This window comes from Nomascus leucogenys, chromosome 12, assembly GCF_006542625.1.
Source record: "Nomascus leucogenys isolate Asia chromosome 12, Asia_NLE_v1, whole genome shotgun sequence".
NCBI lineage: Eukaryota > Metazoa > Chordata > Mammalia > Primates > Hylobatidae > Nomascus > Nomascus leucogenys.
Window position 1 is genome coordinate 40,609,692 of NC_044392.1, and position 24,883 is coordinate 40,634,574.

General features: G+C 43.2%; 1 protein-coding gene across 1 annotated transcript in view; it reads left to right on the forward strand.

Moving 5' to 3' along the window:
• The first annotated feature begins 7,962 nt into the window (after nt 1-7,962).
• Nucleotides 7,963-24,883, forward strand: part of CD244 (CD244 molecule) — a 32,613-nt gene continuing 15,692 nt past the window's right edge. Inside the window, exon 1 of the mRNA XM_030823200.1 lies at nt 7,963-8,098. Within this exon, the coding sequence (XP_030679060.1) occupies nt 8,038-8,098 (61 nt within the window). The 5' untranslated portion in view covers nt 7,963-8,037. The remainder of the gene's footprint in view (nt 8,099-24,883) is intronic.

Here is a 24,883-nt window from a genome sequence, read left to right on the forward strand (position 1 = left end):
AAAAAAAAAAAAGATTAAACATAGAATTACCATATGATTCAGCAATTCCACTTCTGGGTGTATACCCAAAATAATTGAAAGCAGGGCCTTGAAGAGATATTTGTTCACCCATGTTCATAGCAGCATTATTCACAATAGCTAAAATGCGGAAGCAACCTAAGTGCCCATTGACAGACGAAGCAAAAAGTAGTATATATATATACATATATATACAAATATATGTATACATATCTATATCTATACATATATAGATATAGACAGGGATATTATTCAACCTTAAGAAGGAATAAAATTCTGACTGAAGCTACAACATGGATGAATCTTGAGAGCATTATGCTAAGTGAAATAAGCCAGTCAGAAAAAGACAAATATTGTATGATTTCACTTTATGAGTACCTATAGTCAAATTTATAGAGACAGAAAAATGGAATGATTGTTTCCTGGGGCTGCGGGGAAATGAGGAGGATGGAGAGAAAGATTTTTATAGTGTGCGTGTGTCTGTGTGTGTGTGTGTGTGTGTGTGTGTGTATTTTTTTTCTTTTTTTGAAACAGAATCTCACTCTGTTGCCCAGGCTGGAGTGCAGTGGCATGAGCACAGCTCACTGAAGCATTGACCTCCCTGGCTCAAGAGATCCTCCTACCTCAGCCTCTCAAGTAGCTGAGACCACAGGCATGCCACCATACCTGGCTAATTAATTTTATTCTTTTTGTAGAGTTGTGGTCTCACTACATTGCCCAGGCTTGTCTCAAACTCCTGGACTCAAGCAATCCACCTGATTCAGCCTCCCAAAGTGCTGGGATTACAGGGGTGAGCCTCCACACCCAGCCCCGTGTATGTATTTGTGTGTGTCTTTATTGAAGATCATTTATCAATGAAAGCTTTCTTTACCATTTACCTGTTGAAGACACGGAGTCAATTAGTTCTTTCATTGCTGCTTGCAAAACAGACCATCTGATTTTCCTTTGGGCCTCTCTTTTATAATATATTACCAAAGGCAGCTGGTACACAGTGTTACATTCTGTTTCCCTGATGTCTTCCCTTAGAGCTCCAGGGCTCTAGGTATATAACGCACTTCTTGAGTGACCAAAGGCAATGCTCTTAACATTTTCACCTCTTACATAACATGGAGTGCCATCTTTCCAACCTTCAATATTAATTTCTTCATCACCAGTAAGCCTATTACCAAGCCAATGCTACGTGTTTTAGGTATTTACTGAAGCTGGAGAAGGGAGTGTGTTGACTGGTGCCTTGCTTCTCCTGAAGGCTTCAGCCTGACAGTGACACTTTCTGCTTACATTGCTTGGCCAGAGCAAGTCACATGGTCCTGTTTAACTTCAAAGAGAAGTGCAGCCTTCCATGTCGCCACCCTGCCCCAAAAGAGGAGAATTGTATCAGAGTGAACAACACTAATGATTACCTGAAAAGCTTCATCATGAGGTGGTATTAGTGGTCTTTCTTTATGGTTGTAACAAGCAGCCAGAGACGCATGGCAGTTAGGTCAGCTCCCTCTCTCACTCTCCTTCTACCCCCGTCCACCTCTCTCCCACCTTCCTTTCTTTCACAATGCAATGGACACTTATGATGACACAACCCAACAACTAGAATATTATTAATAATCTACACCTACCTCTGTGTTCCTCTATGTCACTCCATCCCTCCCTTCTTCCTTAGTTGTTGCCATTATCTCAATTTGTGGTTAAGGTCCTATTGCTTAAACTACTTTTTAACAATCATGCACACACATCATGCACATGCCCAAACATCATGCACATGCCCAAATAGTATGTTTAATTTTTTGTTTTTAAACTATATAAAAATACTATCATATTGTATATTGTCTTCTGGTGCTTATTTTTTTCCTTTGACATTATGTAACTACTATTCTCCTTTGCTGTCCCACATTCATTTTCAATGCTATTGAATTTACATTTTATGAATAGATCACATCTTGTTTTTCCACTCTCCCATTGTCATTTGTTTTGTTTCCAGTTTTTTTCCCAATAAAAAACAATGCTGCTATGCACATTGCCATATGTGTCTCCAGGTATATATGTGCTAAACTTTCTCTTATATGTAGGTATATAACTAGATGTCATATTGCTGGATCATTAGAGTTTATAAATATTTTACTTTACAAGATAACACCAATTTATTTCCACAAAATTGTACCAATTTACACTCCCATCAGCTGTATATAATTGATCCAATTGATCCATATGCTCTCAAATACTTGGTGTTACCAGACTTCTTTATTTTTGCCCATTAAATTCTTGACCTCAGCCTCCCAAAATGTTGAGATTACAGGTGTGAGTCATCGCACTTGGCCAGAGGCAACTTCTTAGCAGGAGAGGGTATGCCAGAAAAACCCAGAGAGCTTCACATGAAAATCATGTAGGGAGGTTGGATAGGGCATGGATAGGGGAAGAAGAAGAGGAACTCTTAGAGGAACAGGAAGCCAGTTTTACGTTCTTCATCTTCTATAATCTTATATGTGAATGTGTGGGCCCATGCAACCTGTGTGGTAGATTCAGTGATACATAGAGTCAGGGAAACTGTCAGCACTGATGAGGATTCTACGTGAGGGATTAACAGCAATAGAATAAAACAGCAATATGATGTAGAATAAAATACTCCACAGTAAAGTTTTGTCATGTCAAAACAATTTCATGGTCAATTATGGATATTCAAACCATTAAAATAACAACTTGGTTGTAAGTTGTATTGGTCTGTTTTCACACTGCTGATACAGACAGACCCAAGACTGGGAAGAAAAAGAAGTTTAATTGGACTTACAGTTACACCTGGCCGGGGAGGCCTCACAGTCATGGTGGGAGGTGAAAGGTACTTCTCACATGGTGGCAGCAAGAGAAAATGAGGAAGGAGCAAAGCAGAAACCCTGATAAACCTGTCAGATCTTGTGAGACTTATTCACTATCAAGAGAATAGCACAGGAAAGACCCTCCCCTATGATTCAATTACCTCCCCCTGGGTCCCTCCCACAGCATGTGGGAATTCTGGGAGATACAATTCAAGTTGAGATTTTGGTGGGGACACAGCCAAACCATATCATAAGTTTATCTGATTACACCACTAAACTTTGATCGCATTCATTTCTTTTTAGGTGTCAACCTTGCACAAAAAAATTAAAAGAGAACATTGGCTTGCACAAATGACTTTATCATTATAACCCCAATTTTGATTTTCTGTATTTGTAATTCACAAACTAGATAAAATTCACAAACTAGATAGTAGGGCACTTAGAAGTCATTATGTTTTTTTTTTTTTTAATTGCAAAACACTTGGTCTACTAATATGCCAAACGTAAAAATCTCAGAATATAATTTCATACTAAATCAGATTCCGATTTATACAATGTAATAAAAGATACAAATGTATAAGACAAATTTATATTTAATTATCTTTAAATAGGAGGCTATTCTATGGTGCATTTCCCTTGCAATTTGGGAAAACTTTTTTGTTCGTTTTTCGTGTAGAAACATTTTGTTCCAACACAGGGAAGTAGAGATTGATTCCATTTCCCATACCACATTGCTAGTGTCAGAGAGATAGCCTGCAGTTCTCTGCATCATCAAAGCTGTTTCTCACACTGAATCTGGGAACGGCAAATTTCCTGTTATGTTGAAATTCTGAGATGAGTTAAGACATGGATTGCACTCTTTAGCCCTTGCTCCTGGGGATGTGGGTTCTCTGCGTTATCTGATGTCCCATAAATTGTTTTGAGAGGCTCTATCTTCCATCTTCTTTATGAGACTGTTGCATCTCTTACCTTTAACCTGAACCTGAAAGTAATCACAGCCAATAAATAAACAATAACTGGCTACTTCTCTTCCAACAAGTGAAAGCCCACAGAAGATAAATATACATAGAAGGGAAAGTGATTTTCTAGCCCTTCTGAGAAAAAGAGACAGAAAAAGATAGGTTGTGCTTATTAAAAGTGTCGTTATGGTTTCATTCAAACAGGAACACAGACAATATTCAGATGGTTAGAAATAAAGGCAATGAGTTCTCATTTAGTGTCTGGTGTTACAGAAGTTATTTATTGAATTCTTGAAAGATTGGTTGACTATACCTATAAGATCAGTTGGGCTCTTTGTGAACGGTTCATCTTTGACAACTTTAACAACTTGTTTCCAGTGGTGCAGTAAAGGATTAACCTTGTCCAAAGAGAGGCCCAACCTTTGCCCTTGGCTCCTGGGAGGTAATCTCTAAGCTTTGAAATGTCCTGCTTGATAAGAATATCTTCATTACTGGGGACCTTGTTAGCATTGTCAATGCTAATAATGTGATTTATGGTGGGAGCTCTGGCCACATAGAGTCAACTCAATTTCTGGAGGGGCCAGAGACTATGGTTAGCCACATGGATGGTCAGCCATGTCTATGTGACCAAGCCCCAGTAAAAACTCTGGACACCAAGACTTGGAAGAGCTTCCCTGCTTAACAATACTCTCTCTGTGTGTATTGTCACACATAGTTTCTGGGAGAAGTAGGCCCTGTCTGCACAGCTCCACTGGGAGAGAACTGGAAGTGCTGTGACTGATTCCTTTGTTTGGGACTCTCCTGGACCTTGCCTTAGGTACCTCTTCCCTTGGCTCATTTTCATCTGTATTTTTTGCTTTAATAAACTCTAATATTACAGAAGTTATTTGTTGAATTCTTGCAAGATTGGTTGACTATACCTGTAAGATCAGTTGGGTTCTTTGTGAAGGCTTAAGTAAAACATTTGTAAAACAGCTTTCAGTGAGTTTTGTGAGTCATTCTAGTTAATTATCAAAACTGAAGGTGGTCTCGGGGACCTCAGACTTGCAATTTGTCTCAGAAATGGGTGGTCCTGGGGATTCAGGAAATTTGTAGTTGGCATCAGAAGTGGGATTTACTGGAATGACCTTGAGTCACTGAAACTTGATGAAAGCATAGTTTGGGCAGGGGTTTGTGAAACTTTGATTCCCAGATGGCCGCTAACCTTTAAATGCCCCTGTCTGAGTCCCCTGTCCCAGACTTATAAAGACCTCGTGAATATGTATGGGAAATGTAGCTAAGGGAGTCTCTGGTTTATATTGATTTTGTAGGTCTCGGGTCCTCGCACTAAAGTGGCTGAGTTGCACAGAAGGGCTCTCTGCACAAAAATTTGGCAGGGCAAAATAAAAACTCCACGAGGGCAGGGTCCATGGTGACTTAGCTAACCAGTCTATCTCAGGGGAAATAGAAATGTCCTCCTTAGGGAATTCATTCATTCCTTCAGCACTTGACAATCTACTAATCAACTCTGAAGAACCAGGCACTGGGTGAGGCTTGGAAACACTAAGCTAAGGAGAGTATAGACTTTGTGTCGAAGAGCTCAGGGCTGAGGAGGTCAGTGTGTAGAAAAAATGGCAGGTTTTTTTTTTGTTATTGTTGTTTGTTTGTTTTTGCTCTTGTTGCCCAAGCTGGAATGCAACAGCATGATTTTGGCTCACTGCAACCTCCACCACCTGGGTTCAAATGATTCTCCTGCCTCAGCCTCCTGAGTAGCTGGGATTACAGGCGTGCACCACCACACCCGGCTCATTTTTTGTATTTTTAGTAGAAATGGGGTTTCACCATGTTAGCCAGGCTGGTCTCAAACTCCTAACCTCAGGTAATCCACCCACCTTGGCCTCCCAAAGTGTTGGGATTACAGGCGTGAGCCACTGCGCTCAGGTTTTTTTTTTTTTTTTTTTTTTTTTTTTTTTTTTTGCGACAGAGTCTTGCTCTGTCTCCCAGGCTGGAGTGCAGAGGCATGATCTCGGCTCACTGCAACCTCTGCCTCCCGGTTTCAGAAGATTCTCCTGCCTCAGCCTCCCGAGTAGCTGGGATTACAGGCACACGCCATCACGCCTGGCTAATTTTTGTATTTTTAGTAGAGATGAGGTTTCACCATGTTGGCCAGGCTGATATCGAACTCCTGACCTCAAGTGAGCCGCCTGCATTGGCCTCCCAAAGTGCTGGGATTATAGGCAAGAGCCACTGCGATTAGCCTACAAATAGCAGATATTGTGTGATAGAGTTTGTCAGGGACCACAAGACAGACACATACTAAGTGGTACAGCTGCTCTGAGTTCAGTTTCCAGGGGATGATAGGTCATCCACATGCCTGGTGGGAAGGATGGAGCTGGTGCTGGGGTCAGGATTGGAGAGGCTGATTCCTAATTCACATTCATTAGTGGGTTCCAAAAGTTGGATCTTGTTTTCCACCTGGCATGTGAGGAATTTTACCCTTCTTTGTTATATCATGTCTTGTGCACCACTTCTCAAGGTTAAGGACATGGCCAGATCAACTCTGAAGAAATTCCCCAGGGTTGAGGGCTGACTCTTGGGAGGAGACAAAGGAGAGAAGAGATGATAACCATTAGACCAGCTGGAAAAAGCTATTCAGAGCTTAAAAAAATGAAAATAAAACCACAAAAACTTCATGTATGTCCAGTGTTTTTTGTGTGCATATTCTCAAGTATCATTTTTAATTTGATCCTGAAAACTGCCTTGTGAAGGTGGGGAGGATGTATTGTTGACCCCACAGGCTCAGACAGCAACATGGCCAGAATCACATAGATTGTAAGTTGCTGAATGGGAGCTCGAAGTCCAAGTCTTTGACTCTAAATCCAGCGGTCTGTCCAGAGCCCCACTGCTGCCTCTGTTGGCAGCTGAAGCTATCAGTCTGCTGCTCCCTGCCCAGTTCAGACAGGGTGGCTGGAAATGGACCAAAGGATGGAAAAACAGAATAAGAGCGGGCTTGAAGGGAAGTGAAAGTATTTGTTAAGGGGAAAGCAGAAGGAAGAAAGAAAGAGGCATGAACCCTGGGGCCTGGCCTTGAAGCACAGTGTTCCAGGGAAGGGGGGATGCCACTGTCCTCACTCCTCCATGGGGGCCTGAGCAGATCCAAAGTTGCCTGGCCTTCCTGGAGGGTGGCGTCCAAGCATGGATGAGAAGGCAGCAAAAATAGGCCCATGCCACTTCTGGGAGAAGGCAAAAGAGGGAAGAGAGGACTACTATAGAAAAGTAGAAAAAGAGGAAGGGAGGGAATCTAGACATACAGATGGGAAATGTGGAGCAAAACAAATTCTTTTTTTTTTTTTTTTTTTGAGACAGAGTGTTGCTCTGTCACCTAGGCTGGAGTGCAGTGGCGTGATCTTGGCTTACTGGAACCTCTACCTCCTGGGCTCAAGTAATTCTCCTGCCTCAGCCTCCCCAGTAGCTTGGATTACAGGTGTACGCCACCCAGCCTGGCTAATTTCTCTATTTTTAGTAGAGACGGGGATTCACCATATTAGCCAGGCTAGTCTCGATCTCCTGACCTCAAGTGATCTGCCTGCCTCAGCCTCCCAAAGTGTTGGGATTACAGGCCTGAGCCACCATGGCCCATGCGAAACAAATTCTTATGAAACCAATTTAATTTACATGTGCTTAAACTTTGGTGTCAACTTGCATGGAATCCCCAGGCTTGTTAGATTTTTCTAGTGCCTCCAGCCCTTAGGTCTCTTCCTATGTTCTCTCAGCTACTCCGCCTTTCCTTCAACACTGTTAGCCGCTTATCCAGGGCCCTACTTCTCAGCCCACTTCTTCTCCAGCTCCTCTCCACTCCACCTCCACAATGTTGGAATGGAACAGCCGGGGATACTGGCTGTTTGGCCCCCACGTGGGTCTCTCCACATAGGATTCGGAGAATTGGAACATTTCTTGGGCTGAAGCAGAGAAAGGGATGCAATTTTGAAACTGGCTTTGTGAGTCACTGTGAACTTCAAGCACCCTCCCACTTGAGGTAAGCTTCACCAGTTTGGCTTGTGGGAACTGTCAGACCAGCTCCAGGCGCTGGTGCTTTCTCAGCAGGCTTGTCAGCTCACAGCAGGCGTTAACAGCTTCTAATTGAGGAAACTGTGGCTGGACAGGTTGCAAGGCAGTTCTGCTCCCCATCGTCCTCTTGCTGACTGGGAACTGCTGAGCCCGTGCACGTCAGAGCATCTGGTGGGGTGGAGGGGCTGGCCTGGCCCCTCTGCCCTGTGGAAATGTTGGGGCAAGTGGTCACCCTCATACTCCTCCTGTTCCTCAAGGGGTATCAGGGCAAAGGTAAGGAGGTCCTACCTGGCGTGGGGTGGGGGATGGACTAGGAGCTGTGCCCCTCGGGGAGATCAGAGCCACAGCTTCTGCTTGTGTCACATACACAGTCATCTGGAACTTGACTCCGAGCAGCTCCTGACAGCTCTGACAGTCTAAATCAGACAGGACAGCCTGGCAGTGCACTGGGAGGTCTGTGAAAGGGGCATCTGGCCCTGCCACCAGCAATCCAGGAAGTCTTGGGTGAGGAGATTCCTTCCCACTGGCTTCAATTTACTCTTCCTGGTAGTGGAGAGAGAAGCCTCCTTCCAGCTGCCTGTAAAGATGAAGACAACTGCATCCTCCAATTGTGGCATGAGAGAAGAGAAGCAGTCCCAAGGAAGTAGGTGGTTCTTGAGCTCAGAGATAGACGGATGGACCCCTGAGGCAGGAAAGCTGAGCCCAAGGAGGGGAGGGCGAGGCCAGCAGCCAGGGAGAGGCTGGATGGCATGGTCCTTCATTTCCCTGGCTTCTTCAGCCACCCAGATGCCACAGGAGCCTGGAAATTATTAGGGACACGTTGGGTTGGGGCAGAAGAAGGAGACAATATGAGGAAGCTCCACAGCAAACATAAAGCTGTCAGCCAGGCATGGAGCCATCTAACATTTACTCCTGGGGATCCCAGCTGAGGGCTGCTCCCCTCTTTCTCCAGTTCTGGGGTCCAGGATGCTCTGAAACCTGGATCCCGCATTTAATTTAATTGAATTAATTAATTTATTTCATTTTTAATTTTTATTTATTTATTCATTTATTTATTTTTTGAGGCAGAGTCTCCTTCTGTCACCCAGGCTGCAGTGCAGTGGCGTGATCTCGGCTCACTGCAACATCTGCCTCCAGGGTTCAAGTGATTCTCATGCTTCAGCCTCCCGAGTAGCTGAAATTACAGACGTGCACCACCATGCTTGGCTAATTTTTGTATTTTTAGTAGAGACCAGGTTTCACCATGTCGGCCAGGCTGGTCTTGAACTCCTGACCTCAGGTGATCTGCCCACCTTGGTCTCCCCCAACCAAAGTGCTGGGATTACAGGTGTGAACCACCATGCCCAGCCAGGGTTCTGCATTTTAGATCAGTGACTCTGCAGGGGCTTCACGGGGGTGGAGAGCGTGGAGTTAGAGGAGGGTACACTCTGGGCACAAAGAGGGGAAACTGAGGCATAGTGTTGTGTGGGTTCAGGGCCAGGTAGAAGCCCCATCTGCAATAAAGTCCCACGCCCAGGTACTCAATTCAGTTACCGAGTCCCTGAGCATTCTTGTGTCCTTCAGGAAGACACAGTCAAGGCTCAGGTGAACTCAACATTTGTAAGGATGCGGGCAGCCTAGGACAGAGCATGATGAGGAACAGGGAGCAGGGAGGGAGGTGTGGAGCCTGCAGCTCTTGTGGGTGGGTTGGGGGGCCTAATGGCCCAGGATTCTGGGCAGGAGAGCTAGGTTGGAACCTGGTCTAAGGATCCTTGAAAGCAGCTCAGACAGCTGAAGGAGGACTGATGGGATTGGTGCCTGGCTGTGGGGATGAGAGTAACAGAGAACTGAGGTTATGACCCTGAGGTCATGAGACTGTGTGACAGAGGGTGATGCTCCCTCCACCTCCATTCCCAGGGCTTCAGTGCCTTAGCTGGGCTTGGCTATGCTGGCCCTTGCAGGGCGAAGCTGGTGAGTGACTCATTAGGCACAGGGAGGGATGGACTTGGGTCTTCCTGAACTTCTTCCTCCTCTATCCTGTGTCTGTGGGGCTGGCCTGGCGTAAGTTGACTGAAGCTGCTCTATTTATTTAATTTTTAAACTTTTGAGTTTGAAATAATTGCGAAATTCCAGGGAAGCTGCAGGAATAGTTCAAAGGATTCTTGAATTTCTTTCATGTAGATTCACCAGTTAACATTTTATCATATTTACTTTATTTCTCTTTCTCTAGCTGTATGTATATGTGTGTATAAATGTATAATAATTTTTGCTGAACCACTTGAGAACAAGTTGTGACATTATGTCCCCTTACTCCTAAATATTTTACCACTTATATCCTATGAACAAAGACATTCTCATGTTACTACAGCACCATTGTCAAATTCAGTAAATTTAACATTAATACCATCGAATATGCTGTCCATATTCACACATTACCAATTGTCCCAAGAATATGCTTTATTTATTTATTTTTTTGCTGACCCAAGATGCAATCAAGATCATGTATTATATTCAGTTGTTATGTTTCTCATGTTCAGTCTATGACCATACTTTAACCTTTCTTCATCTTTCATGATATTGCATTCTTGAAGAGGACAAGCCAGTTGTTTTGTAGAGGGTTCCTTAATCTGGGTTTGTCTGATGTTCCCTCATATGATTCAGGTTATCATATGCATTTTTATTTATTTTCTGTCATCATTATTATTATTTTTTAGAGATGGAATCTCGCTCTGTGGCCCGGGCTGGAGTACAGTGGTCCAATCTCGGCTCACTGCAACTTCTGCCCCCCCGGGTTCAAGTGATTGTCCTGCCTGAGCCTCCCGAGTAGCTGGGACTACAGATGCATGCCACCAAGGCTGGCTAATTTTTGTATTTTTAGTGGAGACAGGGTTTCACCATGTTGGCCAGGCTGGTCTTAAACTCCTGACCTCAAGCGATCCTCCCACCTCCGCCTCTCAAAAGTGCTGGGATTCCAGGTGTGAGCCACTGTGCCTGGCCTATTATTATTTTTCAAGAGAGGATCTGGTTCTGTCGCCCAGACTGGAGTGCAGTGGCATGCTCACGGCTCACTGTAGCCTCGACCTCGCAGGCTCAAGCCATCCTCCCACCTCAGCCTCCCTAGTAGCTGGAACTAGAGGTCTGTGCCACCATGCCTGGCTAATTTTTTTTTTTTTTGGTAGATACAGGGTTTCCCCATGTTGCCCAGGGTGGTCTTGAACTCCTGGGCTCAGGCGATCCACCTGCCTCAGTCTCCCAAAGTGCTGGGACTACAGGTGTGAGCCATCATGCCTAGCCATCATATGAATTTTTAAAATTATTTTTTCTTTAAAAAATTTTTTTTCTGTGCCCATTGACAGCAGATATTATATGCATTTTTGACAGGAATACCACAAAAGTGATACTGTGTCTTTCTCAGCACATCCCATCAGGAGTCATATGATGACAGTGAAATTTAAAAAACCACTTTGTTTACTGAATAATTTAACAGGAGTACTATTTATGTAAGATGTGCATATAACTCTTGAGCTTTGCAAAATTCTCCCAAAGGCTTCTTCTTTCATGCAGAGTAAAAGCCATGCATTTTACAATGGTGCGTGACCTGGCTTCCAAGACCCGCTCCTCTTTGTCTCTCCTCTTGCTCACAGCATTTCAGCCGTGCTGCCTGCTGGTCCTGGAGATCACTCTCTGTTGTATCCACAGTTTTCTCTGCCTGGGATGCTGCTCCTTCACTGGCTACATGGCCTCTTCCCTCAACCCCTCAGAGTTTTGCTCAAATACCTCCTTTTCAGTGATGCTTTCCCCACTGAAAATGTCAGCCTGCCATTCTGCAACCTCTTAGCTCTCTCTCCACTTAATCTTTCTCCATAGTCCTCATCTCCATTTATGTTCCATCCTGTTTACTTATGTTTTTCATTTTCTGTCTCCCAGTCTCCTCTTCAGCCCCCTAGACTGTAAGATCCTTGAGGCCAGGGCTTTTGTCTGTTTTGCTCACCGTTGTTTCCTCAACATCTAGAGCAGTACCTGGCACAAGTCAACCCTCAGTAGATACTTATTTTCACAATAGCAGCCCCCTCTCTGTTCCCATTCTTTCTCTGGATATATTTTGAGTAGCTCTGAATCAGGGCTATTGAGGATTCAGTGGCAAGTAAGTCCAGGGCCCGTTTATTCAGAGAGCTTACACTAGATTGCCTGAGTCACTGTTACTACAGTTGTGATTTGTGCTTAGTGCAGTGCCAATGCAGTAGGTGTTCAAAACATGTTTGTTGAGTGAATAAGTGAATTATTTTCAGGCATCTTATGGGCAGCCTGGGATGTTTTTTGGGTTAGACATATTGGAAAGGAGGGATCTTCAAATCATTGCCCAAGGAATAGGCCTGGGCCCTAAAGTTCATTTTGGACCCAAAATTCAGGTTTCAGTTGTCTATTCTGAGGAAACCCCAAAGGACACACAGGCTGGAGGCTATGAATCCCCAGATGCTTTAGAGCCTGAGTTGAGATCTGCTGGACAATAAAAGGGCACAGGTGACACCTTATAGAATAGCTCCAAGTGTTGCCAGCTGTTTGCGTAGATTGTGTTGGAACTGTCACTTCTCAGGGAGTGGTGTCTAACTGCGACTGCTTTGGCTGGGATCCAGGCAAGTTGTAGAAGGGCTGGAGTCGTTTTTGCTCTTCTCTTCCTCATTGCACCTCCCCTCCAACAAAGGGTGAATGGCAAAGTAGCTGGACACAGAAGAGAGATTGGATCTCAGTGTACCCTGGGCTGCAGCACCATCCAGAAAGGAATCCACTGAAACCACTTCAAGGAGGGCCAGGACATATCTTGTTTTATTTTTTATTTTTATTTATTTATTTTTATTTTTTTGTGAGACAGGGTCTTGCTCTATCACCCAGGCTGGAGTGCAGTGATGTGATCGCAGCTCACTGTAGCCTTGACCTCCTGGGCTCAAGCAATCCTTCTGCCTCAGCCTCCTTAGTAGCTGGGACTACAGGCATGTATCACCACACTTGGCTTATTTTTAATTTTTGTGTAGAGACGGGGTTTTGCCATGCTGCCTGGGCTGGTCTTGAATTCCTGGGCTGAAGCAATCCTCTTGCCTTGGCCTCCCAAAGTACTGGGATTACAGATGTGGGCCACTGCACCCAGCCAGGCCATTGTCTTCACAGACAAACCTCTCTTATTGAAGTGCAACATACAGAAAAGTACACAAAATTATAAATGTACATCTCAATGAGCTATTGTTAAATGAACACACTCTTGTGTCTACCACGTTTTCTCCCATTCATTACTTCCTCTGTCTTCCATAAATATAGCCACAATTCTGACTTCTAACATCACAGATCAGTTTTGTCCATATATATGGAATCAAACGGTATGCACTCTTGCGTCTGACTACTTTTGCTCAACATCTTATGAGATTTATGCATGTTATTATTTGTAGCAGATCATTTTCATGGCTGTATAGTATTTTGTTGCATGACTATATCATAGTTTATTCACTTATTCTATTATTGATGAATTTTGGGTTGTTTTCAATTTTGTTTTTGCTATTATAACAATGCTGTGATGAGCCTTTTGTGCATGCATGTCTGTTGGGTATATCTCTAGGGGCAGAACCATGGAGTATGTGTACATAACTCTAGCAGATGCTGTCAAACTGTTTTCCAAAGTGGTTGAACCAAATAGTGCATGAGAGTTCCATGCTGCTTTGGGGCCACTGGCTTTTGGTTCTGAAGGTCTGCAGATGGAAAATGAAATTGTGGGAATGTGGAGCTTGGCAAAAGGCCAAAGGCAAGGGAATTACAGCTCTGTGATTTCTCTGGTATTCTGCATGAAATTCTGACAATAGAGTCATTTTTAGGAGTTATGGGCCGGGCGTGGTGGCTCACGCCTGTAATCCCAGCATGTTGGGAGGCCAAGGCGGGTGGATCACGAGGTCAGGAGATCGAGACCATCCTGGCTAATACGGTGAAACCCCGTCTCTACTAAAAAATACAAAAAATTAGCCTGGCGTGGTGGCGGGTGCCTGTAGTCCCAGCTACTCGGGAGGCTGAGTCAGGAGAATGGAGTGAATCTGGGAGGTGGAGCTTGCAGTGAGCCGAGATCGCACCACTGCACTCCAGCCTGGGCGACAGAGCGAGACTCCGTCTCAAAAAAAAAAAAAAAAAAAAGGAGTTATGTGAGATGCACTGTTGAATTAATTAATTTAAACGGATTCATGAAGCCCTTGCTTGGGTTGTTCATTTTGCTGTTGTGATGTTTGAATTTCTTGTCTATTCTGCATATTAGTTGCCTGTAGGATTCATAGTTGGCAATTTTTTTTCCTATTCTATAGGTTGCCTTTTCACTCTGTGAATTGTTTCCTTTACTGTACATGATTTTTTTTTTAGTTTTCTATAATACCATTTGTTTATTTTGCTTCTGCTGCCTGTGCTTTTGAGGTCTTATTCATAAACTCTTTCCCCAGCCCTTATTATGGTCCAAGAACTACGCAAGGTTTTGTGGGGGAAACAAAGATGAAACAGATGTCTACTCTACCCTTAAGAATCTTTCAGACAGAGGAAAATAGGTGTGTATACTTACAACTATAAGGGAAGATGGAAATGCTATATGTCATTAACAGGCAAGATACATTTAGAATAACATTTAGAATAAAAAAGGACTGAGAAGATGAAGATTCCTTCCAGGTAGGAACACTGGGGAACTGGCCTTGAAGAATAAATAAGAGTTTAGGAGGTAGGTACAAAGTAGAAGGACAATTGAAGCAGAGGAAACAGCTCAGAAAAGCCGGGGATGCATGGGGTTTGGATGGGAAATAGGAAAGGCAGATGCACTTGTTATCATGGAGAAAGAGTATGACATATGAGATCATTTGGGTAACTGATGCAAAGAGTGGGACTTGGGCTAGGTGAGTTTTGACAGAGGTAAGGGGGTTGCATTGCCTGAGGAGGGGAGTTAATATGGTCAGTATGAAGCTAAATAGAGAGGAAGAAAGAAATGGGATGTGGGCCCTGTAGGTTACTTTATCTATCTTATGATTTTGCCCTGACTAGAGCTGGATTGCCCCAGTACTTTTGGAATCTCACTGGACTCTGTTCACTCAGTCCCCAGCAGGTACATCTTTTGATGCCCTCACCCCAAGCCTGGTAGCACAAGCTCTAACTGAGAAAACCTTAACGTCTATTTGTTGGCTGGTGGAAGTTCCACTTGCTCTGAGACCCTCCCGTGCTCCTTCTCCCAGGTGCTCAGGCCCCACACCTTCCTCCGACTGGCAGGTCCAGGTTGGAGGAAGCTGAGCTGACTCAGAGCTCTGCACATGGGCTCAGGGCTGAGCGGGACTCACTGCTGGATCAGATTGTCTCCTTCACCATCCTCTGTACTTGTCTCCTTGACCATCCTCTGTTCTTCCTGAGGCTGCAGTGGAGTTAATCATCTGCCCTCTGCCCTCCCTTTCAGAGTTACTAGTTCACCTCATCCGTTCTTAACCACCGGAAAGTGGCCCCCAAAGCTGCTAGTGGCAGGGGCCCGGGGGCCTTCCTGGACTGTGGCCTCTTTCCTCTAAACAATTTTCACTTGTTGAGTCCTCCTCTATGCCTCACTAAATGTGTGAGAACTTGTGTTGAAGTTGTGTTTTCATAGTAGCATTTCGTCTCCCCTATCTGGTGTGTGTACCCCTCTGGGACAGAAACTGAGGTCTTTTTGTATCAGTCACAATACCCTGGACATAGTGACTTGTCTACTTGCCTTTTCACCGTATCTGCTCTGCACCCCTGCCCTGGCACCCACCCCTTCAAGGCCGTCCATGGGAACTCATTCTAACCATCTTCCTCCTTCCCACACTGGACTGTTGGGGGCTGCAGGAGAAAATTCAGCAACAAACAGCAGCTACAGATTCGTAATCTCCAACCCCAGCTGGACTCTCAGTGTCCTGGGAATCCTCATTTCTGGCCCACAGCTTCTTCTATCCCCCAAAAGGTGGGAGAATTCCACACCTTCATCATCTCTTCAAGGCCCTCTTCCACTATCTTGGCCTCCACAAACCAACAACCTCCTTCTTTAAGAAAACAGAAGCACAAGTTAGGGATTCTACCAACCTTGCCAACAATTCTCCAGTGTCAATGCACTTCATCTACTCCTGTAAATGGCCACATTTGCCTCTGCTGAGGGCAAGAGTGCTCTTGCCCTGTCCTTGACCAATACTCCCCTGTGTGCTCAGGGCACCAGAGCTTCTTTCAGAAGTCATCTGGGACCTGCTGTCTATGAAGACATCCCTGATCTTTCTTCAGCTGCTCCTTTTCTGTGGGCTTCCTACCTTTAGTACAGTTTCTTTCCAGTTGAAAAATCAAACCAACAAATCAAAACAACGCCTGGTGTTCTCTCTAGCTCCTTTTTATTTGCAGACAAACCAGTCTTAAATGTATAAACTAATATAATATTACATAAAAATAAAATATAACAGCATAATTTTTAAAAAGACCCCTGGCCGGGCGCGGTGGCTCAGGCTTGTAATCCCAGCACTTTGGGCGGCCGAGGGGGGCGGATCACAAGGTCGGGAGATCGAGACCACGGTGAAACCCCGTCTCTACTAAACAAAATACAAAAAATCAGCCGGGCGTGGTGGCGGGCGCCTGTAGTCCCAGCTACTCGGAGAGGCTGCTGAGGCAGGAGAATGGTGTGAACCCGGGAGGCGGAGCTTGCAGTGAGCCGAAATCGCGCCACTGCACTCCAGCCTGGGCGACAGAGCGAGACTCCGTCTCAAAAAAAAAAAAAAAAAAAAAAAAAGACCCCTAAGGCAGTATAGCATGAGGACTGTAGATCACACACTTTGTTCTTTAAGTATTTAGAAGTCTATGGCTGGGAGTGGTGGCTCACGCCAGAACTTTGGGAGGCTGAGATGGGTGGATTACTTGAGGTCAGGAGTTCAAGACCAGCCTGGCCAATATGGCAAAACCCTGTCTCTACTAAAAATACAAAAAAAAAAAAAAAAAAAAAAATTAGCTGGGGGTGGTGGCAGGCATCTGTAGTCCCAGTTACTCATGAGGCTGAGACAGGAGAATCACTTGAACCTGGGAGGCAGAGATTGCAGTGAGCTGAGATTGCGCCACTGCACTCCAGTCTGGGTGACAGAGCGAGACTCTGTCTTAAAACAAACAAACAAACAAACAAACAAACAAACAAACAAGAAGTCTAGACGATAACTTAACCATTTTCCTGTGTGATTCCTATTCAGTTTTATAGTAGCAGAGAACAACCTTCTTCTACATAGCGCTCTACATTCTGATCTACTGGTGGATTATATAGGAGTTTATGTTATTATTCATTATACACTACATTTATATTTAAGTACCTTTTAATATTTGTGCTACCTCTCACAATTTTATAAAAGATAAAAATAAAACCACCACAAAACACCTAAAAATTAAACTCATGTTCCATCACCCCATTCTCCAAACCTGCTCCATCTTTACCAGACCCATAAGCCACACGTGTGTTGTGTGTTCCCTTAACCATGCTACTGCTGTGTCCACAATACTCCCCTTCCCTGTTCCTTTCTGCATACACCAGGCAGGCCTTGGCTTTCTCTTTCAATGGCAGCTCCCACCCATCTCCTCTGGGCAGCCACTCCTAACTCTGCAGGGCAGAGGAAAACATGTTTTCCTTATGCTTGCTTCACACCCTGGATACACCTCCATAGCACATTCCATATTGCATTTCAGTTGGCTGTTTTAGGTCTATCTTCCTTTTTCACTTTTTTTTTTTTTTTTTTTTTTTTTAGGCAGAGTCTTGCTCTGTCACCCAGGCTGGAGTGCAGTGGTGCAGTCATGGCTCACTGCAACCCCTGCCTCCCAGGCTTTTCTGATATTTAGCTAAGAGTTGGGTTTAGCTGAGATGAGTGAGGAAATCTACAAATTCACTAGCTATGGTAATGTTTCCACAATGGGCAAGTCATACTTTGCTTTTACCAAAGTACATCTTAGTTAATGGTCAGAACAGTTCAGTGAGAGGTAGTCATTACTCCTTTTCTGCTTTTTTATTGAGATATAACTCACAGCTGTGTGCACAAAATTTAAATCAACAACTTGATGAACTTTTATATGTGTAAGTGCATATTAACACTACCCACATCAAGATGTAACACATTTCTAGCACCCAGTCGTTCCTTTTAGGCCCTTCAAGTTGATGACCCCCCTCCTGCAAGGGTAATCACATTCTAACCTCCCTCACCATAGATTAGTTTTTCCGGATTTTAAACTTTATATCAATGAAATAATTCACTTATGTACTCTTTGGAGTCTGGCTTCATTAATACTCATCATTGTGGTGAGATCCATCCACATTATTGCCAGGAGAAGTAGCTTTTCTTTTCCATTGCTGTGTAATATTCCTTATAAGACTATAACATGACTTATTTGCTCATCTAATCGTGATAGACATTTCGGTTTTTTCTCATTTTGAATTATTATGACTAAAGCCATTATTAACACTCTTGTACATATTTTAGTGGATATAAACACCAGATTTTCTTTTTTTTTTTGAGACAGAGTTTCACTCTTGTTGCCCAGGCTGGAGTGCAATGGCATGACCTTGGGTCACTGCAACCTCTGCCTCTCAGATTTAAGTGATTCTCCTGCCTCAGCCTTCCAAGTAGCTAGGATTACAGGTGTGCACTTCCACGCCCAGCTAATTTTTTTTTTTTTTTTTGAGATGGGGTTTCACCATGTTTGCCAGGCTGTCCTCAAACTCCTGACCTCAGGTGATCCACCTTCCTCGACCTCCCAAAGTGGTAGGATTACAGGCATGAGCCACCATGCCCGGCCCAGATTTTCTTGTGTATAAATTCTTCTGGATCAAAGGGTATATGTAAGTTTAATTTTAGAAGATACCGTAAAATAGTTTTCCAAAGTGCTGGTACCAATTTACACTCTCACTAGCAATAAATGAGAATCTCAGTTGCTCCCATCTCTGTCAACCCTTGGAATTTTCATTTATTTATTTATATTTATTTTTGAGACCAAGTCTCAGTCTGTCACCCAGGCTGGAGTGCAGTGGCGTGATCTTGGCTCACTGCAACCTCTGCCTCCTGGGTTCAAGCAATTCTTCTGCCTCAGCCTCCCAAGAAGTTGGGATTATAGGCGCCCACCACCATGCCCTGCTAATTTTTGCATTTTTAGTAGAGATGGGGTTTCACCATGTTGGCCAGGCTGGCCTCGAACTGGCCTCAAGCGATCCGCCCGCCTCGGCCTCCCGAAGTGCTGGGATTACAGGCTTGAGCCACTTTGTCCGGCCTTCAGACCTTTAAATGTTAGCTATTTTGGTGGGAATGTGAAATCTCATTGTTCTCTGATAACTAATTATGTTGGGCACCCTTTTGCATGCCTATTGGCTATTGGATATTCTCTTTCGTAAAGTGCCTGCCCAAGTCTGTTGCTTTTTTTGTTGTTATTGTCATCAGTGTATTTATTTATCTATTTATTTATTTATTTATTTATTTATTTTGAGACAGAGTCTCGCTCTGTCACCCAGGCTGGAGTGCAGTGGCGCAATCTCTGTTCACTGCAAACTCTGCCTCCTGGGTTCACGCCATTCTCCTGCCTCAGCCTCCCGAGTAGCTGGGACTACAGGCACCCGCCACCACGCCCAGCTAATTTTTTGTGTTTTTAGTAGACATGGGGTTTCACAGTGTTATCCAGGATGGTCTCGATCTCCTGACCTCGTGATCCACCTGCCTCGGCCTCCCAAAGTGCTGGGATTACAGGTGTGAGCCACCGTGCCTGGCCCCATCGACTACTTTTCAATCCTTGCAATACGGGAATGCTATCTTAATTTCTGAAGTTTTACAATACATGTTGATATTAGGTAGTGAAAACCTTCTAGCTTTGTTCTTCTTCAAGATTGCCTTGGCTATTCTATGTCTCTTGCATTTTCATATAAATTTTAGAATCAACTTGTTAATTTCTATAAAAATAACCTGCAAGAATTTTTATTGGAATTCTATTGAATCTATAAATTAATTTAGGAAGAACTGACATCTTAGCAATATTAAGTCTTCCAATAAAAACCATGGTATATTCTCCTGTTTATTTAGCTCTTTCATTTTTTCTCAGAAATCTTTTGTTGCAATAGGTCTTAAATATTTCTTCTTGAAATTATTTCTATATATTTTAATTTTTTGTGCTGCTGTAAATAGTATTGTTTTCAAAATTTCATTTTTATCTGTTTGTACTAATATATAGAAATAAAAATGATTTTTGTATATTGACCTTATATCTAGCAATTTTGCGAAACTGACTTCTACACTCAAATAATTTTTCATATATTCCTCTGGGTTTCCTATATACACAGGTATATAGTTTGTGAATAATGACAGTTTCACATATTCATTTTTTTTTTTGAGACAGAGTTTTGCTCTTGTTGCCCAGGCTGGAGTGCAATGGTGCCATCTTGGCTCACTGCAAACTCCACTTCCCAGGTTCAAGCGATTCTCCTGCCTCAGCCTCCCGCGTAGCTGAGTAGCTGGGATTTCAGGTGCCTGCCACCCGCCCGGCTAATTTTTGTATTTTCAGTAGAGATGGGGTTTCACTATGTTGGCCAGGCTGGTCTCGAACACCTGACCTCAGGTGAGCCTCCCAAAGTGCTGGGATTACAGGCGTGAGCCACTGCGCCCAGCCTCACATATTCATTTCTAATTTTTATTCCCTTTGACTATTTTCCTTGTTTTGTTGAACTAGCCATGACCTCCAGTACAATGTTGATTAAAAGAGGTAATTATGGAATCCTTTTTTTGTTCCTGAGTTTGCAGGGACATGGATGAAGCTGGAAGCCATCGTTCTCAGCAAACTGACACAGGAACAGAAAACCAAGCACCGCGTGTTCTCACTCAAAGTGGGAGTTGAACAATGAGAACTTATGGGCACAGGGAGTGGAATATCACACATCAGGGCCTGTTAGTGGGTGAGGGGCAAGGGGAGGGAGAGCATGAGGACAAATACCTAATGCATGTGAGGCTTAAAACCTAGATGATGGGTTGATAGGTGCAGCAAACCACCATGGCGCATGTATACCTATGTAACAAATCTGCACGTTCTGCACACGTATCCCAGAACTTAAAGTAAAAAAAAAAAAAAAAAAAGAAAGAGATGGGTACAAATGTGAATGTTTGTTGTTTTGAACAAACCTCTCCGACCATGTTTTTCCGCTGCTCCCACATCAAAATAACAACAATCATCAACATAGAAGACTTCTGTGACCAAATGCAGGGAGGTGGATTTCTCCTCACAGCAAAATGAATAATGGATTCTGCAGTGGACACCAGCTGGGTGTTCTCCAATTCAGTTTAGACACTAACTGGAGAGAGTGTCAGACCACAGAGGTTGGGGGCTCATTCCCCAACACCATCCCTCCACCACACCAGTTGTAAGTCTGGGCCTCCAGAACTTCGGACCAACCAGCTTCCTCTTGGGGTTCTCACAACCCCCTCCTTGGGTTCAATTAATTTGCCAGAGTGGCTCACATAAACCAGGGAAACATTTGTGTTTGCTGGTCTATTATAAGAGATATTACAAAGGATACAGATGAAGAGATGGCATAGGGCAAGGTATGGGGGAAGGGACACGGAGCTTCCATGCCTTCCCTGGGCACACTGCCTGCCAGGAATCTCCAGCTATCTGGAGGCTCTCCAAGCCCAGTCTTCTTGGGTTTTTATGGAGACTTCATTTCATAGGCATGACCGACAACCTTGTAGAAATGTGACTGGACAAAAAGGGTATGATTCCATACTAATATGCTGAGTGGAGAAACCCAGCAAGGCCTGTCTGTTCAGATTCTTCTTGGTCTCTCTGTGTAGCATTTCTTTCTCTAGAATCTGAGGCAGGAACTTCTCTGGAATGAGGGTCTTTTGATTCATATCAGATTAGAGTTGTCTACACTCAGCAATGGTGATCTTCTTGGTGGTCTTGCCATTCCTGGACCCAAAAGGCTCCATCGTGTCTACAATATTCATGCCCCCTTTCAACTTGCCAAATACCACACGCTTGCCATCCATCCATTCAGTCTTGGCAATGTAGATGAAAAATTAGGAACTATTTGTGTTGGGTCCAGCATTTGCAGTGGACAAGATGCCAAGACCTGTATGCTTCAGGATGAAGTTCTCACCATCAAATTTCACCCCATAGATGAACTTGCCACCAGTGCCATTATGGTGTGTGATGTCAACATCCTGGCACATAAATTCTGCAATAATCCTGTGACAGCAGGAGCTCTTGTAACCAAATCATTTCTCTCTAGTGCTCAGAACACAAATGTTTTCTGCTGTCTTTGGAAATTTATCTGCAAACAGCTCCAAGGAGACACGGTCCAAGGGTTCATGGTCAACTGCTATATTAATGAACATGGTGGGGTTGACTACGGCTGATAGCAAGAGACTCTAGGTGGTGAAGGCACCTCCAAAGCACCAGATATATATATTTTAACACTTTTATTTAATGAATTTACTTTTGGCTTTGCTAATTTTCTCTATTGTATATTTGCTTTTTATTTTATTGAGGTTAGCTCTTACCTTTACTTTCTCCTTTCTCCTTTCTCTGGGTTATCATCATTGTCACCCTTATTTGAATTACTATTTCTTTTTTTTTTGGTTTCTTGAGATTGAATCTTGCATTATTGACTTGCAAACTTTCTTTTTTTTCCAATATACAAATTTAAAGCTATAAATTTCCCTCAAAACACTGCCTTAGCTATATTGCACATTTGATACTCATTATCACTTAGCTCTAAATATTTCCCAAATTTCATTTGATTTATTCTTTGACTCATGGGTTTTTAAAAATATGTTGCTTATGTTTTAAACATTCAGAGATTTTCTGGTTATTTTTCTGTTACTGATTTTTTATTTAATTCTACTGTGCTTAGAGGGCATATTTGGTATGATTTCAATACTTTGAACTTTGTTGACATGTTTTAATGCATAGCATATGATAATACTTTGGTAAATATTGCATGTGCACTTGAAAAGAATATGTATTCTGCAATTGTTAGGAGAATTGTTTTACATATAACATATATATTGGTTTAATGATCTTCAAATTCTTATAGCCTTGTTGATTTTTTTGTGTGCTTCTTGTATCAGCTAGAGAGACAGATGTAATAAAACTCTCCAACTATGATTGTGGATTTACTTCTCCTTTTAGTTCTATCAAATTTTATATATTTTAAACTTGTTATATGCATAGAAACTGAAGATGATTGTTTATTCCTACTTAATTGGTTCTTTTATAATGATGACATTTCCTTCTATTTCTGTATATTTTTTATACATTTTATGTCTTTTTTGTTCCTCATTTTCTCCGTTATTGCCTTCTTTTGTATTTCATTGATATTTTTGTGCTGCATCTTTTTGATTCTCTTCTCATTTCTTTTTCTGTACATTTTGTTATTTTCTCAATGGTTACCACAGGTATTACAATGAATACCTTCAACAATATAGTTTGAATTAATACCAATTCAGCCTCAATAGTATAGAAAACTCCTATACAGCTCTATTCCCCCACTTTTATTGTCACAAATTACATCTGTTTCTATTGCTCTTCACTTCTTGTGCCTGAGTTTCCATTTTCTTTATATCTAAAGAACATCCTTTGGCATTTCCTTTAGTGCAGGCCTTTTTGTGACAAATTCTTTCAGTTTTTTATTTTTTCTAAAAATGTCTTTATTTCAGCTTCATTTAAAAAATTATGCCGGGCGCGGTGGCTCACGCTTGTAATCCCAGCACTTTGGGAGGCCGAGGCGGGCGGATCACGAGGTCAGGAGATCGAGACCACGGTGAAACCCCGTCTCTACTAAAAATACAAAAAAAATTAGCTGGGCGTGGTGGCGAGCGCCTGTAGTCCCAGCTCCTCGGAGAGGCTGAGGCAGGAGAATGGCGTGAACCCGGGAGGCGGAGCTTGCAGTGAGCCGAGATCGCGCCACTGCACTCCAGCCTGGGCGACAGAGACTCCGTCTCAAAAAAAAAAAAAAAAAAAAAAAAAAATTATTACTATTTTTTGAGACAGAGTCTCACTTTGTCGCCCAGGCAGGAGGGGAGTGGCACCATCTTGGCTGGCTGCTGCCTTGACTTCCTGGGTTCAAGTGATTCTCGTGCCTCAGCCTTCTGAGTAGCTGGGATTATGGGCGCGTGGCACCATGCCCAGCTAATTTTTGTATTTTTAGTCGAGATGGGGTTTTGCTATGTTGGCCAGCCTGGTCTCGAACTCCTGACCTCAACTGATTCACCTGCTTCAGCCTCCCAAAGTGCTGGGATTAAGTGCTGGGATTACAGGCATGAGCCACTGTGTCTGCCTTCATCTTTGAAGTATTGAAATTCTAGATAGGCAGTTATTTTCTTTCAGCACTTTAAATATATCATTCCTTGGAAAACCAAACAACATATGTTCTCACTGATATGTGGGAGTTAAGCTATTGAGGATGCAAAGGCATAAGAATGACACAGTGGACTTTGGTGACTTGGGGTAAAAGTGGGAGGGGAGTGAGGGATAAAAGATTACAAATAGAGTGCAGTGTATACTGCTCGGGTGATGGGTGTACCGACTCACAAATCACTACTAATGAACTCTCTCTTGTAACCAAACACCACCTGTACCCCAATAACCTATGGAAAAATAAAAAAAAAGATACCATTCCATCGTCTTCTGCTTTTTATTATTTTTGCTGAAATGTCAGCTAAGTTGTTTACTTTGTGAAGGGAATTTAGTTTTCCCCCACTCTGGCTATTTTACTATTTTTCTATTTATGTTTGGTTTCCATAATTTTTTTGATGTATTGAGAGGTTGTCTTTTGTTCATTGGTTTGTTTGTTTTCTTTTTGTTTTTTTGAGACAGAGTTTCATTCTTGTTGTCCAGGTTGGAGTGCAATGGTGCGATCTCGGCTCACTGCAACCTCCACCTCCTGGATTCAAGCGATTCTCCTGCCTCAGCCTCCCAAGTAGCTGGGATTACAGGCGTGCACCACCATACCTGGCTAATTTTTGCATTTTTAGCAGAGATAGGGTTTTGTCATATTGGCCAGGCTGGTCTCAAACTCCTGACCTC